At 41.4% G+C, this 15,657-nt stretch overlaps 1 protein-coding gene across 1 annotated transcript in view; it reads right to left on the bottom strand.

Moving 5' to 3' along the window:
- Positions 1-13,434, bottom strand: part of cdk17 (cyclin dependent kinase 17) — a 30,919-nt gene extending 17,485 nt beyond the window's left edge. The window contains exons 1-2 of the mRNA XM_029461884.1: positions 13,126-13,434; positions 613-750 (exon numbers count right to left, since the gene is read on the bottom strand). Of these exons, the coding sequence (XP_029317744.1) occupies positions 613-739 (127 nt within the window). The 5' untranslated portion in view covers positions 740-750; positions 13,126-13,434. The remainder of the gene's footprint in view (positions 1-612; positions 751-13,125) is intronic.
- Between the last annotated feature and the right edge of the window lie 2,223 nt (positions 13,435-15,657).

Raw genomic sequence — 15,657 nt, forward strand, 5'->3', positions numbered from 1 at the left:
GCGAACAAAGCGCGCCGCCTGCCCTTGTCCTTGGCTGTAGCAGTACCAGATGGTGGAGGAGGTAAGGTTGGACTCCAGTGTAGAAGTTCACCGTCATTGACTTTGGCAGGTTGAACTTCTGCAGCTGCTGTAGGAAACAACATCCTCTGCTCTGCTTGTGATTATTATGTAGCCACATGATTATTTCTGACCTTTGACCTCTATTACTGCTGGAGCCAGGAACTGAAGCTTCTTCTACTGCTGCATTTATTCTATGTGTGTGTGTGTGTGTGTGTGTGTGTGTGTGTGTGTGTGTGTGTCACTGATGCTTTATACCCCTTTTTATGTATTTTAAAGGATGAAGGATGTAGCTTAACTATGAGGTATTTAAAAAAAAAAGGAGCAGATCAGTATAAACCAATTTTAACCACATTTTACGTCCCCAAACCTTTAAAACTTGATGTGTTTTCTTCTGGACAAAGCACAGCACAGTTCAGAAGGTCTTGGAGAGTAAAAATAAAAATGAGCTTCAGGTTTTACACCAGAGTCCCTTTCACCAGAATTAATGAGTTATTGATTTATTTTTAAATCCCATACAGACTTGTACAAAAACTCAATATGATGAATTTGTACCATTGTCCTTGGTGCCGCCGTCCTCGATGGTCATCTGCTCTGCCAGTTCAGACATAGACTCATCGATGGTCTGACTGGAGCGCAGCGTCAACGAAAGACGCTTCTTAATTCTCTTCATCTTCTCCATCGCAGGACGGCCTGTGACACACACACACACACACACACACACACACACACACACACACACACACACACACACACACACACACACACACACACACACACACACACACACACACACACACACACACACACACACACACACACACACACACACACACACACACACACAATTAGGCTGCAGAAATGGGGGATTCAGGAAGCCTCTGTACAATCCAACATATCTAAACTCATGACTAACGTTAAACTGCTGTAATCCAGTATCGATTCACTGCACAGGAATATATCACAGACTTGAATACAGCTGTTTTCACTTACACACACATTCACACATTTATACAAGGAAAAATGTACCAATTGAAGGAGAGGCTAATCAGTTGGCACACACACACGTGTAGTTTGTGTTGACGCAGCAGTTGTTTAGCTCACAGGAAACACCTTGCTCAGTCTGCCTCAAGCCAGTCCCTGCTCATTGTGTCGCTGAGTTAACGCCCCATACGTGTGTGTGTGTGTGTGTGTGTGTGTGTGTGTGTGTGTGTGTGTGTGTGATGAATGAGCACTCCGGGTGAGTGGAGGAAATGCATTTAGGCAGCAGCATCTCTCCTTCTTTCTGCATCAGTCTCTCTCAAGGTCTTTACCCAACACAGATTTTTGTTTGTTGGAAGATCACATTAAAGATGGAACAAGTCTGAAATTTACGCTGTTGTTATTTCTGTCTTCATGTTTCAAAAACCTGCAATTTCATAAGGGTGTGTAGACTTTTTATATCCACTGTATGTAACAAAACAGACATTCCTCAATCCAATAGGTGAATAAATATTTCCTGAATTTCCCATGTCCTGTGAGTGTTTTTCAGAGGCTTTTTCACCCCAAATAATACAACATCAACACAAAATATCTTCAGACTCATATCCAAACTATTAGCACTTTGGGTGCTTGAAGATCAGTCTTCAAGCACCCATTTCAGTTGAACCCTGCCGGGTCCAGTCACAAGCATGTGTCTGTGCAGCGATGAGCACACACACAGAGAGCGTCAGTGCTGCTGCCCGTTGCACTGAAAGACCCTTTGTTTGGCTTGAGAGAAACTAAAAAAGCTTCAGCATGACTGAGCCAGTGGGGGTGAGCTGAAATAAGCCTGTGTGTCTGTAAGAGCACAAAACTCTACACTGTTAATATTAATAGGAAATTACAAAAGAAAATCCTTTGGGTGATAAAGAGATAAAGAGAGAGGAACAAGTGAAAAGTGTTTGATGAGTTTCCATTTGAAACACAGAAGTGAGACTAAAGTGAGGGAAGTTTGAGTCTTATTGGTCAACAATAGACACCCGAATCATCCACATGTCTGATTGTGTTGCTGACTTTGATGCTTCAGCATGATGAGGGATTGTACAATCATTGGAAATGAAGAACAATCCTGTCTACTGTAGCAGCTGCAAATCTAAACGGTCTGCAAACTGTTTACTCTACATCAATAAACATCAGTCATGCAACAGTAACCACAACCTTGTTTTCCAATGTGTAAAAACTGCATTTCAAATGCTGTTGTTCTTCAATTGTTTTATTATTTGCTTTATCTTCACGGTTCTTTCACAAAAGTACAAGTCTGAGGCCATGGTAGTTTCCAGAAAATTATGAATTGAGTTGGGAGTGAAAGGTTTAGGTATATCAGGGTCTTATGGTTGAAGCAGTAAGAGAGTATGCGAAGGAGAGGCAGATAGGTGTGACGTCAGCTCTCTATTTACCACTTGTTTCAACCATCACCTGAAACAAATGAGAACACAGATAAAAGCGAGAGAAAGGAGGAAGAGCCGGACATCCAGAGGGTGATGGAGGACAACTGCTGCTTCTTCGCATTGAAAGACTCCAGTTGAGATGGTTTGGGAATTTGAAATTGAATTTGCCCCATGGAAGGCTGGGGCAAAGGTCAACGGGTTACCTTGCTTGGCCAGCTGCCACCACAGGCCACACCAAAATTCATATAAACAGCAGAAAACAGATGATATAGAAACAAAATAATATATTTTAAGTTTCCTATACAAACTTGTTGAATCTGTATATATCAGTTTCATGGAATCAATATCTCTGGTAAATAATATCTCAGTTTGGTGAGCTGGTAAATCACCAAACGTTTCAAAACAGTACCGATCATCGTCCAAGGACAGATATAAACAACAACAAGGAGAAGAACACAGATCTCAGGGTTTAATGGGTGAGATGGAAAGAATGAAGATAAAGATTAAGGAGAGGAAGGGCGAGCTGGGGGAAAACTATATTTTTAGTTATAAAGGCTGCAGTGTCTTCCAGATGAATAGACGCACTCACACACACACAAATAAACAAATGTAAATAGAGCACATGGCGCACTATTATTCTGTTGCTGTCATGCCACATGACAGAGTGAGACCACAAAACATACAGGGAACTCAGCCGACACACACACACACTATGCTTATGCAAAGACAATTAAATATATTTTTGTATAAATAATGCCACATGTAAAACGATCTTGGACATCTTGTGGTTTTATTAATTGAATTGTCAAAGTGTTCAGTGCAGAAATGTCTCTTTGTCCCTCTAAAAAAAAGCCTATGAATGGAGGATATTCAGCCAAATACTGGCAACTTTCAATGCTTTTAATTTGAAAAGCAGCATGGGAAAAAAACAAACAATGACCTCTTGCTGCCTTTGGGTTCATCCACAGTTGCCAACCGCAGCTTTAAAATGTCCTCAGACGCCCACAATCAACACAAGGGGCCAACAGGACCTCTCCTCCTCCTCCGTCTGTTTTATTGCTCTTTCTCACGCCCCGCCACTCCCCTGAACACAGGGACCCCGGGGCCTTTGGAAACAGGTGTTCACTCCCTGAGGTGCGCTTGTTAACTCCACCCAACAGTGGCCTGGGCTGCAACACTGCAAAAATAAAACATTTGTGCCTACTTCAGGTGCTGGGATGCACAAAGCTTTGGTGGAGCTCATGAAAACTGAAAGAATAAATTGTAATTGCATGGTCTCTATGTTTGTCCATCACACACAATAATAACATCATGGTGACGACAAGACAGGAAGTTACTGTGCCTGGCCAAGAAGTAGTGTGGCACATAACGCGCTCGTTTCCAGGCTTTGTGTTATTGTAAGACATTCATCTTCTGGTGGTAGCTTCATATTTACTGTTTCGACGGACAGTAAATATTAATAAAATTGTCTCTTGAAATCTTTTAGGCCGTTACCAGCCGGGAGCAAAAGTTCATTGAATTCATATCTGAATTTCAGTATCTCACTGCGTGTGAGGTTATTGTGGACCCTGCTCATTAACTTATTTCCAAAACATAGTGTCTCAAATCTGTTTGGCTATTTTGAGAATCACAATGCACATCCTGACTACAGACCATATCGCGCACCAAGGACCAGCCAATGGTTTCTTTTTACTTGCAGCGGACAACCAAGAAACATATGGAGCCTGTTTTCTATTTCTCGCCTCACTGCAACATTCATGAGGGATGGCTGTTTACTGCATGTGTCTACATGTGCTCATGGCATTTTGTGCTTCCCAGAGATATGGAGATGTAGACTTGTATTCTCTTCATGTTTGGGCTTTCTCTTGGTAAAGTCAAATATGTGTAGTCCAAACCAAGGACCCAGTGATGTTGACAGATACATGTAACCGGGCTCAGCTCTAGCCTACTATAGTAGACACGGCTGAGCCTGAAGCAAGGGAGGGTACCACAACTGTGGAAAACATCTTGTGTGGTCCTTGGCTATCTTCGACCCCTTGTGAGACCATCAATAGACCCACTTCAGTTCGCCTACTAACCTGGCATCGGGGTGGATGACGCTGTCATCTACCTGATGAAGAGATCCCTCTCTCACCTGGAGAAGGCTGGGGGCACTGTGAGAATCATGTTCTTTGATTTCTCCAGTGCCTCCAACACCACTCAACCCAGGCTGCTGGGGAACAAGCTGGAGTGCTCGGGATCATCACCTCATCAGCTCATCAGCTGGATTCTACCTCACCAACCGTCCACAGTATGTGTAGGAGCCAATTAGCGCTCCTACTATAAGTAGAAACCAATGTTTGTTGACAGTGTGTTCCGCCGGAAGGTTAACAGTTTTTAACCACACACGCACACGCACACGCACACACACACACACACACACACACACAGACATACACGGAGACATACACCAGTTGGCGGAGGTAGCGTTTGCTCCCCCAGGCTAACCTATGGTGTGTCTAAATGTCATGGTATGTTTGCTGATAGAAAAAGAAATAAACGGACTGAATGTTCAATTGCAAACGTTTGGAATCGGAATCTTTATTCAGCAGGCATGACAACAAGTGCGTCAACTAGAGCAACAAAGCGGAAACCCAGTGGCTTAAAGCATTGGCTTAGCCTCTACAATTAAGTCACAAACTCTGCCTCGTTGTGAAAGTGACAATTAAGTTAAACACTTTGCCTTGTTTTGGAGACTGGAAGTGAGTTCTTCACGTTTGAAGGATTAACGCAAGAATTACGGACCAGACGGGCGCTAGGTTGGGACCGTTTCACAAGCTGCATCTGTGGAGCGCATCTGGCGTAAAGTCTACAGGACGCCGAGAGGAGCACAGCAACATGGTCAAACTTTCTGCTAAGGAAAAGCTAAGATAAACAATGCTAGCAATTCAAGAAAATGTATACAAGGTTTAATGCAAAATGGTAAACATTCTGATGTACAAAATGCTCTTGATTGTTACATTGAATTGTGTGATGAAATAAGGTATATGCATGACACTATAATGGATTCATTGCCACAGGAGGAAAAAGAAAGACATGAAACATGGTTCAAGGCTAAAATGATGTTCAATGATGAATTTATTGCCAATACTAAAGTGTGGATGTCTCAAAATGAAGGCACTGTGTATAATCCTGATGATATCAATCCAGATGACTGTAAACAGAAGTTACATCAGCAATAAATCAAGTACAACTTCCTCTGCACAAATTAAAGCAGCAGCAGAAAAGGCTGCACTTGTTGCTCGTATGGCAGCTTTAAATGAGTAGCATTCACTGGAGGAACAGGAGCAGCAAATAAAAAGGAAAAAAGAACGACTTGAGTTGGAAACTGAGCTAGCTGCATCCACTGCTAAATTGGCAATTTTGCAGGGTTCAGATGGACAACGTTCTTCTCATGCACCAACAAATGGCATGACCTCTTATTTTGAAAGGGAAAGGGGGAAACTGCCATCATTCAACACTCTTAACCCCCTGGCAAAGGAGTATAATCATGAAGTAGTGAAAACACAGGAAAAGGATTGGTCATCTCCACAGAGAAAACTGACAGAAATGGACGTGGGACCAAAGCAAGCTGGAAGGCAAGTTTCAAGTGCATTTTAGCAAGATGCTGATACACATGATCAACAGCATTGGAGAACATCACACATGATGAAACATGAAAATAGTCATCAACCTGATCAAACTCCATCTGGAGATCTTGTCACTATCATGCACAAGCAGAATGAGATAACAGCTGAACTTGTTCACCAGCAATGCTTACAGTCTCTGCCAGCCAGAGACATTCCTATATTTGATGGAGATCCATTTCAATATAAAGCTTTCATAAAAGCATTTGAACAAGGAGTGGAGAGCAAAACAAGCAAAGCCGACTGCTTGTACTACTTGGAACAATTCACAAGAGGACAGCCACAGGAATTGGTTCGTAACTGCCAGCACATGGCGCCGGAACGTGGCAAAAAGTATTTTACAAGAACATTTTGGAAATGAGTATAAGATCGCCACTGCATATATAGGGAAGGCTTAGCGTGGCCAATAATAACAAAGGCTGAAGATGTTAAAGCCCTACAAACCTATGCTTTATTCCTGCGCGGATGTGGAAATGTAATGGAAGAGCTTCATTACATGCAGGAATTGGATATACCGTCCAATATGAGAATGGTAGTTTCCAAATTACCATACAAACTCAGGGAACGACGGAGAACCATAGCTCATAACATTATGGAAGCCTCCAATAACATGGCTCATTTCATTGATGTGGTTGAATTCCTTGAGAAGCATATACGAGTCCTTTCTGACCCGATCTTTGGAAACATTGAAGATGTATCACAAAATAGAGTTTGTGCAAAGCCTTCCAACAAGTTCCAGCCAAAGTCAAATAACAGAGTGAAGGGAAGTAGTTTTGCAACGACAGTAACACCAATGAATTATGTTGGAAGGAAAACAACAAATGGTTCAAAGCCACAGGAATGCTCATTATGTCATTGCTGTTCCCGCACTCACCTTTTGGACAAATGCCAACAATTCAAAGAAAATAAGCACAGAGACAAGATTCACTTCCTAAAAAGGAGAAAGGAATCTGTTTTGGATGCTTGTGTATTGGACACATAAGTCGGGACTGTAATGAACGCTTGAAATGTGAAGTTTGTCAACAACATCATTCCACTGTGCTCCATATAAAGAAACCTTATGTGGAGTCAGAACCAACAATCGAGCCACAAGGAACTCAATCACAAACGTCCGCTCAGCCATGTGGGCGTACAGGGGCCGGAAAGGGTCGCTGTATCCTAGCAATTATTGCAGTGCAGGTCAAATCCACTAAGGGAAGTGAGGTTATTCTGACCTATGCATTTTTGGATCCTGGAAGTTCGGCTACATTCTGCTCAGAAGATCTCATGCAGAAGTTGAATATCACAAGAAAAATAACTAATTTTCTTCTGAAAACTATGGGACAGAAAAAAGTTGTTCCAGCTTACTCCTTATTTGGGATGGAGGTATCTGGTCTTGAAGAAAATAACTTTTATCCTCTCCCAGAGGTCCTCACTCAGAAGCAAATGCCAGTCACTACAGACAACATTGCTACTGCTATAGATGTGAAAAGGTGGAATCATTTGAACTTCATATCCCCAGCATAAAGGCAAACGTTGACATGACAATGCTCCCAAGATATTGGAACCTTGGGAAATTGTCAACAGCTGTGGAGATGGCCCATACGCTATAAGAACAGTGTTGGGATGGGTCATCAATGGTCCCTTAAATGGAAATGGCAGTAATGTTGACATGGAGTTGTCTTCTGTGGTGGTAAATAGGATCTCTGTAAGCAACTTGATGCGCAGGCATAACATCTGTGGAACAAGCTCTGATAATGGATCAGACAGGAATATGCGCTGCGACAGAAATCGAGTCACAGACGGCCAAATCGGATGTCGGCGAAGTGGTTCTCCCGATGAAGAAACAAAAATGAGAAACGGGTATCTCGCTGGAGTTACCATCCTCCAAACCTCCACAGAGAATCCTGACTTCCCCGTTGAAGCCAGCACGCTGGACACAGAAGAAAACCCAACAGAACACAAACCGATCACCAAGCTGTCTGACGATCTAAATGATTTGGAACCCATTACACCAAATCATCTTCTATTGAAAGGAAAACCATCTCCGCCACCTGGATTGTTTGAGCCATCTGACATGCAAAACGTTGCTGGAGGCAAGTTCAATACATCTCGGATCTGTTTTGGAAGCGATGGGTTCGGGAATAGCTGCCGTTACTACAAGAGAGGCAGAAGTGGAATCAAAAGAAAAGGAGTTTGGTCGCCGAAGATGTAGTCATCATGGATTCTTCATAAAGACTCATTAACAAACAGGTCAGTTTAAAAAAGAATTGTTAATGTATTACTGTTGTAGAAAGACAAAGTAATAAACACGTAACAACAGTTTACAATGTATTGCTTCCCTTTTGGTTTGTTGTCAATTAGTTATGGATCATCTATATGGAAGCTACTTTATCCAGTAGAAGCATTTATTAAGGCTTCTGCCACCCACCCACGTTGACTCGCACTGGGTCTTTTTTATCATAAAACTTCTTCTGTATTAGCAACACGCTTTTAACCTTAATGTAACACAATTTCGCTTTTAACCTCTCATCAAAAATACGTCTTAAAGGAAATAGTATTATTTTATTGTGGACCCACTTCACTGAGGTTTTTGTTATGTTGTATACATTTGATTATTAATTTTTGGTTTCACATTGCGATTATACGAGTGCACTCAATGAGTTATTTATATTAATATATATATACACACATATACATATACATATACATATACATATATATATATATATATATATATATATATATATATATATATCTGTCATCATCACCCAGTTTGTAGTATATATATATATATATATATATATATATATATATATATATAGTCACGTAGACGTCGTAACTTTACTTGGGTCTTGAGGAGATACAGTGTTTACTCAGAGACAAGCTGAAACCTACACTGTCCATTATCTACCACCTGACAACGTAACAGCCACTGTCCGTCCCCCCCCTCTTGTCTTTATCCACCACACACGCATTATGAACAGAGCTGTTCCCCAAACCAGCTAAGCTTCACTTTGGACATGACGATAGTGTACCACAACTTCCTGTAATTGGTTCGAAAGTCAGATCCATCCAAAACAAAATGCCATACCAGAAACAAACCAAACTATGGTTCAGATTGATACGCACCGCGTCGGACCAAGGTCGGGGGAGATTTCACACCTGTTCAGCTCAAACTGAAAAGCCCGAAGGTACGGACCTAACGAGGAAGGTGTGATTGGCCCTCAGTCTATTGAGCCATCGCTGCACATGTGGGAGTGTTAATCTGATGAAACAGTTATTAGGGTGTGCAAATTTACCAAGCGACACTCACCTTGAATTGATCTGACTTCTCACATAACGATGAATAAGATGCTTACTACGGTGAAGAGCTTGAGAAATATAAAACCTCAGAGGAATATGGGAAACCTCCGGCCATTACAGCAACATTTCAGTTAGAATTAATTTCAAATGGCCAAGTTAAGAAGCAACAAAGACAGACGTTTCTCTCTTTGTTAGTGATTGAACTTTCGATTGTGTTTGGTGGTACTGATTGCAGATACGCCTGTCTGTGAGGCAATTATTAACCCGCGGGAAGAAAGAGTGAAAAATAGAGATTAAAAAGTAAACTCACTTTTATACTGAGACTAAGAGGAGGAAGTGGGAACACAGCGACACAGTCCATCTTGAAATCCCACAGCTCAAGTTCAAACCCAATAAGAGCCAAATAAACATCCTTGAAAAAACTACATTTGCCTGTAAAATCAACCAAATTCTACTGCACATAATAATTTCATTGTTATTCGAGAAGCGGGCTGATGGTGAGAGTTGTGTAGGACGGGATGTACGGAGAAGCAGAACACGGGGACACTTTGCTGTGTGTTTATGGGATAGTTTGCACATTCAATCTACTTTACAGGCTTGTATTGAGAATTCTTTTTTATAGATATTATGCAGACCACTAACACAGGCCTGGAGTTTGTTTGCAAATGCAATCCAAATCAGACAAATTGTAATTATATGTTTTCCTTAAATTGTTCAGTCCCATCTTAAAGTGAAAATATTTGAACAACATCAGGCCATTTTGTTCTGTGCTGTACTTCTTTAAGAAGCCAGTTAAGGTTAAAAGTGAAGGTAAAGTGTTGAATAATGGAACCAGACCAGGACTGAACCAGAAAGAAATCACGTAATGCCACTAGCATGTCGTTTCTCATGGTGTTATTGAGCCCATTTTAAAAACAAAAGAAAACATCAAAGTGAAACATTCGAGTGTGAGTGTATGAGAGTGTGTACATAGGCCATGCTTTCATACACACCATCCATTCACTGAAACACATTCCAACACACACACTTTCATACAGGCATACACAAAGTACACAAACAAAATGATATAAAACACACTGATATAGCGTGCACGCACACGCACACGCACACGCACACACGCACACACACACACACACACCTCTCTGATCAATAACAGTTATATAAACGACACAGTACGGTACAGGACATTACAGGACATTACGGGACATTACAGGACAGTACGGGACAGTATAGGACATTACAGGACAGTACGGGATAGTACAGGACAGCACGAGACAGTACGGGACGGGACAGTACAGGACAGTAAGGGACGAGACAGTACAGGACAGCACGAGACAGTGCGGGACGGGACAGTACAGGACAGTACAGGACAGTACGGGACAAGACAGTAGAGGACAGTACAGTACGAGACAGTACAGGACAGTGCGGTACAGGGCATTTCCCCGGTGTGCCTCACACTGACAGCACTGTAACATCAGCAAACGCATTTCACTTATTTCCATTCCTGTCTCTTTGTCACTATAATAATTTAGCACTGGACTTCCATGAAGTTTAAGAAATAAATAAAGGCTTTCTGCTCGAAATGTTGCCCCAACAACAAGTTTCAAACCAATCACTGACATGTCACACACGTGTGTGAGAGTATGTGTGCGTGAGTGAGCGTGTGGGTGTGTGTGAGCACATATTCACAGAACACTGCTGCTGTGTGCCACATAATGCAGAGACCGGTCAACATGAGCGCTGCTATATGGCCTACTTTGTCCTCTGTGGGTGAAATCTCACAGCCAACAGCCTAGATCTGAATGTGGGTCAACACACACACACACACACACACACACACACACACACACACACACACACACACACACACACACACACACACACACACACACACACACGACATGTCAGTGATTGGTTTGAAACTTGTTGTTGGGGCAACATTTCGAGCAGAAAGCCTTTATTTATTTCTTAAACTTCATGGAAGTCCAGTGCTAAATTATTATAGTGACAAAGAGACAGGAATGGAAGTAAGTGAAATGCGTTTGCTGATGTTACAGTGCTGTCAGTGTGAGGCACGACGAGTTGTTCCAGAGGAAGGACAGTGGAAGTAAATCCAGGTCAAACAGGAAGTGGAAAAGCGGCTGGCTAGAGAAACGGCTGATAGGTGGTCGATATAACCTGCAGTTAATTCATACAGACACGATATGAAGCTAATATGAGGCTAATATGTTACTAATATGAGGCTACTATGAGGCTAATAAGAGGCTATATGAGGCCAATATGAAGCTAATAAGAGGCTATATGAGGCCAATATAAAGCTAATAAGAGGCCAATATGAGGCTAATATGTTACTAATATGAGGCTAATATGAAGCTAATAAGAGGCTATATGAGGCCAATATGAGGCTAATATGAGGCTAATATGAAGCTAATAAGAGGCTATATGAGGCCAATATGAGGATAATATGTTACTAATATGAGGCTAATATGAAGCTAATGAGAGGCTATAAGAGGCCAATATGAGGCTAATATGTTACTAATATGAGGCTAATATGAAGCTAATAAGAGGCTATATGAGGCCAATATGAGGATAAAATGAGGCTAAGATGAGCCTAATAAGAGGCCAATATGAGGCTAATAAGAGGCTATATGAGGCCAATGTAAAGCTTATAAGAGGCTATATGAGGCCAATATGAGGCTAATATGTTACTAATATGAGGCTAATATGTTACTAATATGAGGCTAATATGAGGCTACTAAGAGGCTTTATGAGGCCAATATGAAGCTAATATGAGAATAATATGAGGATAATATGAGGCTAATATGAAGCTAATAAGAGGTTAATATGAGGATATGAGGCTAAGATGTTACTAATATGAGGCCAATAGGAAACTAATAAGAGCCCAATATGAGGATAATATGAGGCTAAGATGTTACTAATGAGGCTAACATGATCGACAACTGTCCTGTACACACTGAATTTAAAGTCTGTATTTTATTATTAATCTTAAATCTTTTATAACTTTTTAGGAGTTCAGACAACAGTTTATCAAACAACAGTTTCACTGAATATCTCGCTGTTTCCAGGATGGTGCATTCCAGTTGTGTCGGATTTACCATACACATATGAATAAGTAGTCTGGTCGTTTAATAGAGATTAATGATGAAGAATATTAATATTATCATGTCTGCAGTGATAGATACAATGACATGCCTGGATTAGGCCTATTGGTGTTAACTGAAATCATACCAATAATGCAGGAAGGATTTTCTGGCTCTTAGAATTAGATTTTGAATTGGCACTCAAATTATATTTGAGCAGTCTGTCTCAACTTTCTGATATATACCTCTAAAATATGAGTGTGTGTGTGTGTGTGTGAGGGGGGGAGGGGGGGGGGGGGGGGGGGGGTGCTGCCAATACGTTACGTTAACAAACCAAAATACTAATATATATATATATATATATATATATATATATATATATATACACACACACACACACATATATATATATATATATATATATATATATATATATGTAAAATGTCTGATATTTATATGTAAAATGTGATATTCAGATGCAGTCTCTCTGGATTATTCTGCAGCTCCGTTTCCTCCGTGTTTCTACACACCTCTCAGCGGCCGAACGAAATGTAAATGTAACGCCACAGAGTCCATTATCGGACAGAAAAGACATTTGAGCGAATTTACCTGAAAATGCGAAATTCCGTCGTCTGGACTCTGAGCAGGCGGCGGCGGCGGCAGCGGCAGCAGCAGCGAGCGGCAGCGGTAGCGGCAGCAGCAGCGGCAGCCAGGCCCGGACGCCTCCTCCGCTTTATCCGCCCACTGAAGCAGCGACACACGGTTCCGTCGGAGGTCGACAGCAGAAAACAAATATCCCCGGAAACAAGAGGGTGTGGTGCGAGGAGCCCGGACCCCCAAATGTGGTGTCGGAGAGAACAGCTTCGAGAAGCTGCAGGAGGGTCTGCGGTCTACCGGAGACGGGAGGGCTGGACCAACACTTCCTGTACCCTTTCAAAATAAGACCATTACTGTATCACAACTTTCAACATAAAAGCACCAACGACCAGCTGTTCAAAATGAAAGTTCATTAAAAATGAATTTAATTCTATTATGTGAAGATAGTTATACATACATAGATTCTCAAGGTTGTGTTTGTACATATTTAATCGTATGACATATCTAATTTATAACGAAAACCCACTCTGATGAGCTGTAGTTTGTAGGAAACGCACATTAACTAACAATGCTCTTTATTTTTTATTATTTATATAATAGCTTTCCTTTATACTGTCAGCTGTAACTCACATAACATTGCAAAACCTTTCCCAGTCAGCCTTCAATTAAATATTGGACATGCATGTCGTTTTACACATATATTTAATTAAGAAAATAAAACCATTAAAACTTTCAGAATGAAAAAAAAACATTCAAGGTAGTACAGAAAATTAAAGGTAATACATCTCATAGTTCTGTTGCACCAAAATATATGTTCAAAGGATTAATTTTGAAATCATCCTTTGGATTATGAGATGGTGGTTTGCTTGCTGTTTAACATTAAGCAGACTGTAAAAACAACAATGACGTTCATTGTCAGGAAATCAATTTCAAGTTGAAAAGATAATAATAATAATAATAATAATAATAATAATAATAATAATAATAATAATAATAATAATAATAATAACATAACGAGTTAAATGTGTGGCGCCACCTGCTGGATAAATACAAGCAAATATTTCACAATAATCTTGATGTTAAAAAGTTCAGTTCACCGAAATCAATGAAAACATATTTGACATTTGCTCCTCCTAGTATCTGAGATACTAGTATCTAGTATCCATCTAAATCTGTCAAACAATTATAATGGCTGCCAATGGAGTATCATTTGCTGCTCAAAGCACCGGGAAATATCATACAGTATATCTCAAAAGTGAGTACACCCTTTAGATTTTTGCAAATATTCTGTTATATCCTTTCAGGGGATAACATTATCCTACTGAAACTTTGATATAACTTAAAGTAGTCAGTGTGCTGCTTGAATAACAGTATAGATTTATTGTCCTTTGAAAATTACTCAGTACACAGCTGTTAATGTCTAAACAGCTGGCAACAAAAGTGAGTACACCCCATAGTGAACATGTCTAAATTGTGCCCAAAGTGTCAATATTTTGTGTGACCACCATTGTTATCTAGCACTGCTTTAACCCTCCTGGGCATGGAATTCACCAGAGCTGCACAGGTTGCTTCTGGAATCTTCTTCCACTCCTCCACGACGACATCACGGAGCGCACGGATGTTGGACACCTTGCACTCCTCCACCTTCCTCTTGAGGATGCCCCACATGTGCTCAATTGGGTTTAGGTCTGGAGACATACTTGGCCAGTCCATCACCTTAACCTTCAGCTTCTTCAGCAAGGCCGTTGTCATCTTGGAGGTGTGTTTAGGGTCATTATCATGTTGGAAAACTGCCCTACGGCCCAGTTTCCGAAGAGAGGGGATCATGCTCTGCTGCAGGATGTCACAGTATATATTGGAATTCATGTGTCCCTCAATGAAATGCAGCTCCCCAGTGCCGGCAGCACTCATGCAGCCCCAGACCATGATGCTGCCACCACCATGCTTGACTGTAGGCAAAACACATTTGTCTTGGTACTCCTCACCAGGGTGCCGCCACACACGCCGGACACCATTCTGACCCAAACAGGTTTATTTTGGTCTCATCAGACCACAGGACATGGTTCCAGTAACTCATGTTCTTGGATTCATTGTCTTCAGCAAACTGTTTGCGGGCTTTCTTATGCATCGGTTTCAGAAGGGGCTTCTGTCTGGGGCGACGGCCATAAAAACCGATTTGATGCAGTGTGCGGCGTATGGTCTGGGCACTGACAGGCTGACATCCCACTTCTGCAACCTCTGCAGCAATGCTGGAAGCACTCGCACGTCTATTTTTGGAAACCAACCTCTGGATATGACGCTGAGCACGTGGACTCAACTTCTTTGGTCGACCCTGGCGAGGCCTGTTCCGAGTGGAACCTGTCCTGGAAAACCGCTGTATGATCTTAGCCACTGTGCTGCAACTCATTTTCATGGTGTTGGCAATCTTCTTATAGCCAAGGCCATCTTTGTGAAGCGCAATAATCCTTTTTTTCAGCCGCTCAGAGAGTTCCTTGCCATGAGGTGCCATGTTGTCCAGCATTCAGAGAGAATTGTGCCCAAAAC

Source organism: Cottoperca gobio, chromosome 23, assembly GCF_900634415.1.
Source record: "Cottoperca gobio chromosome 23, fCotGob3.1, whole genome shotgun sequence".
Classification (NCBI taxonomy): Eukaryota; Metazoa; Chordata; class Actinopteri; order Perciformes; family Bovichtidae; genus Cottoperca; species Cottoperca gobio.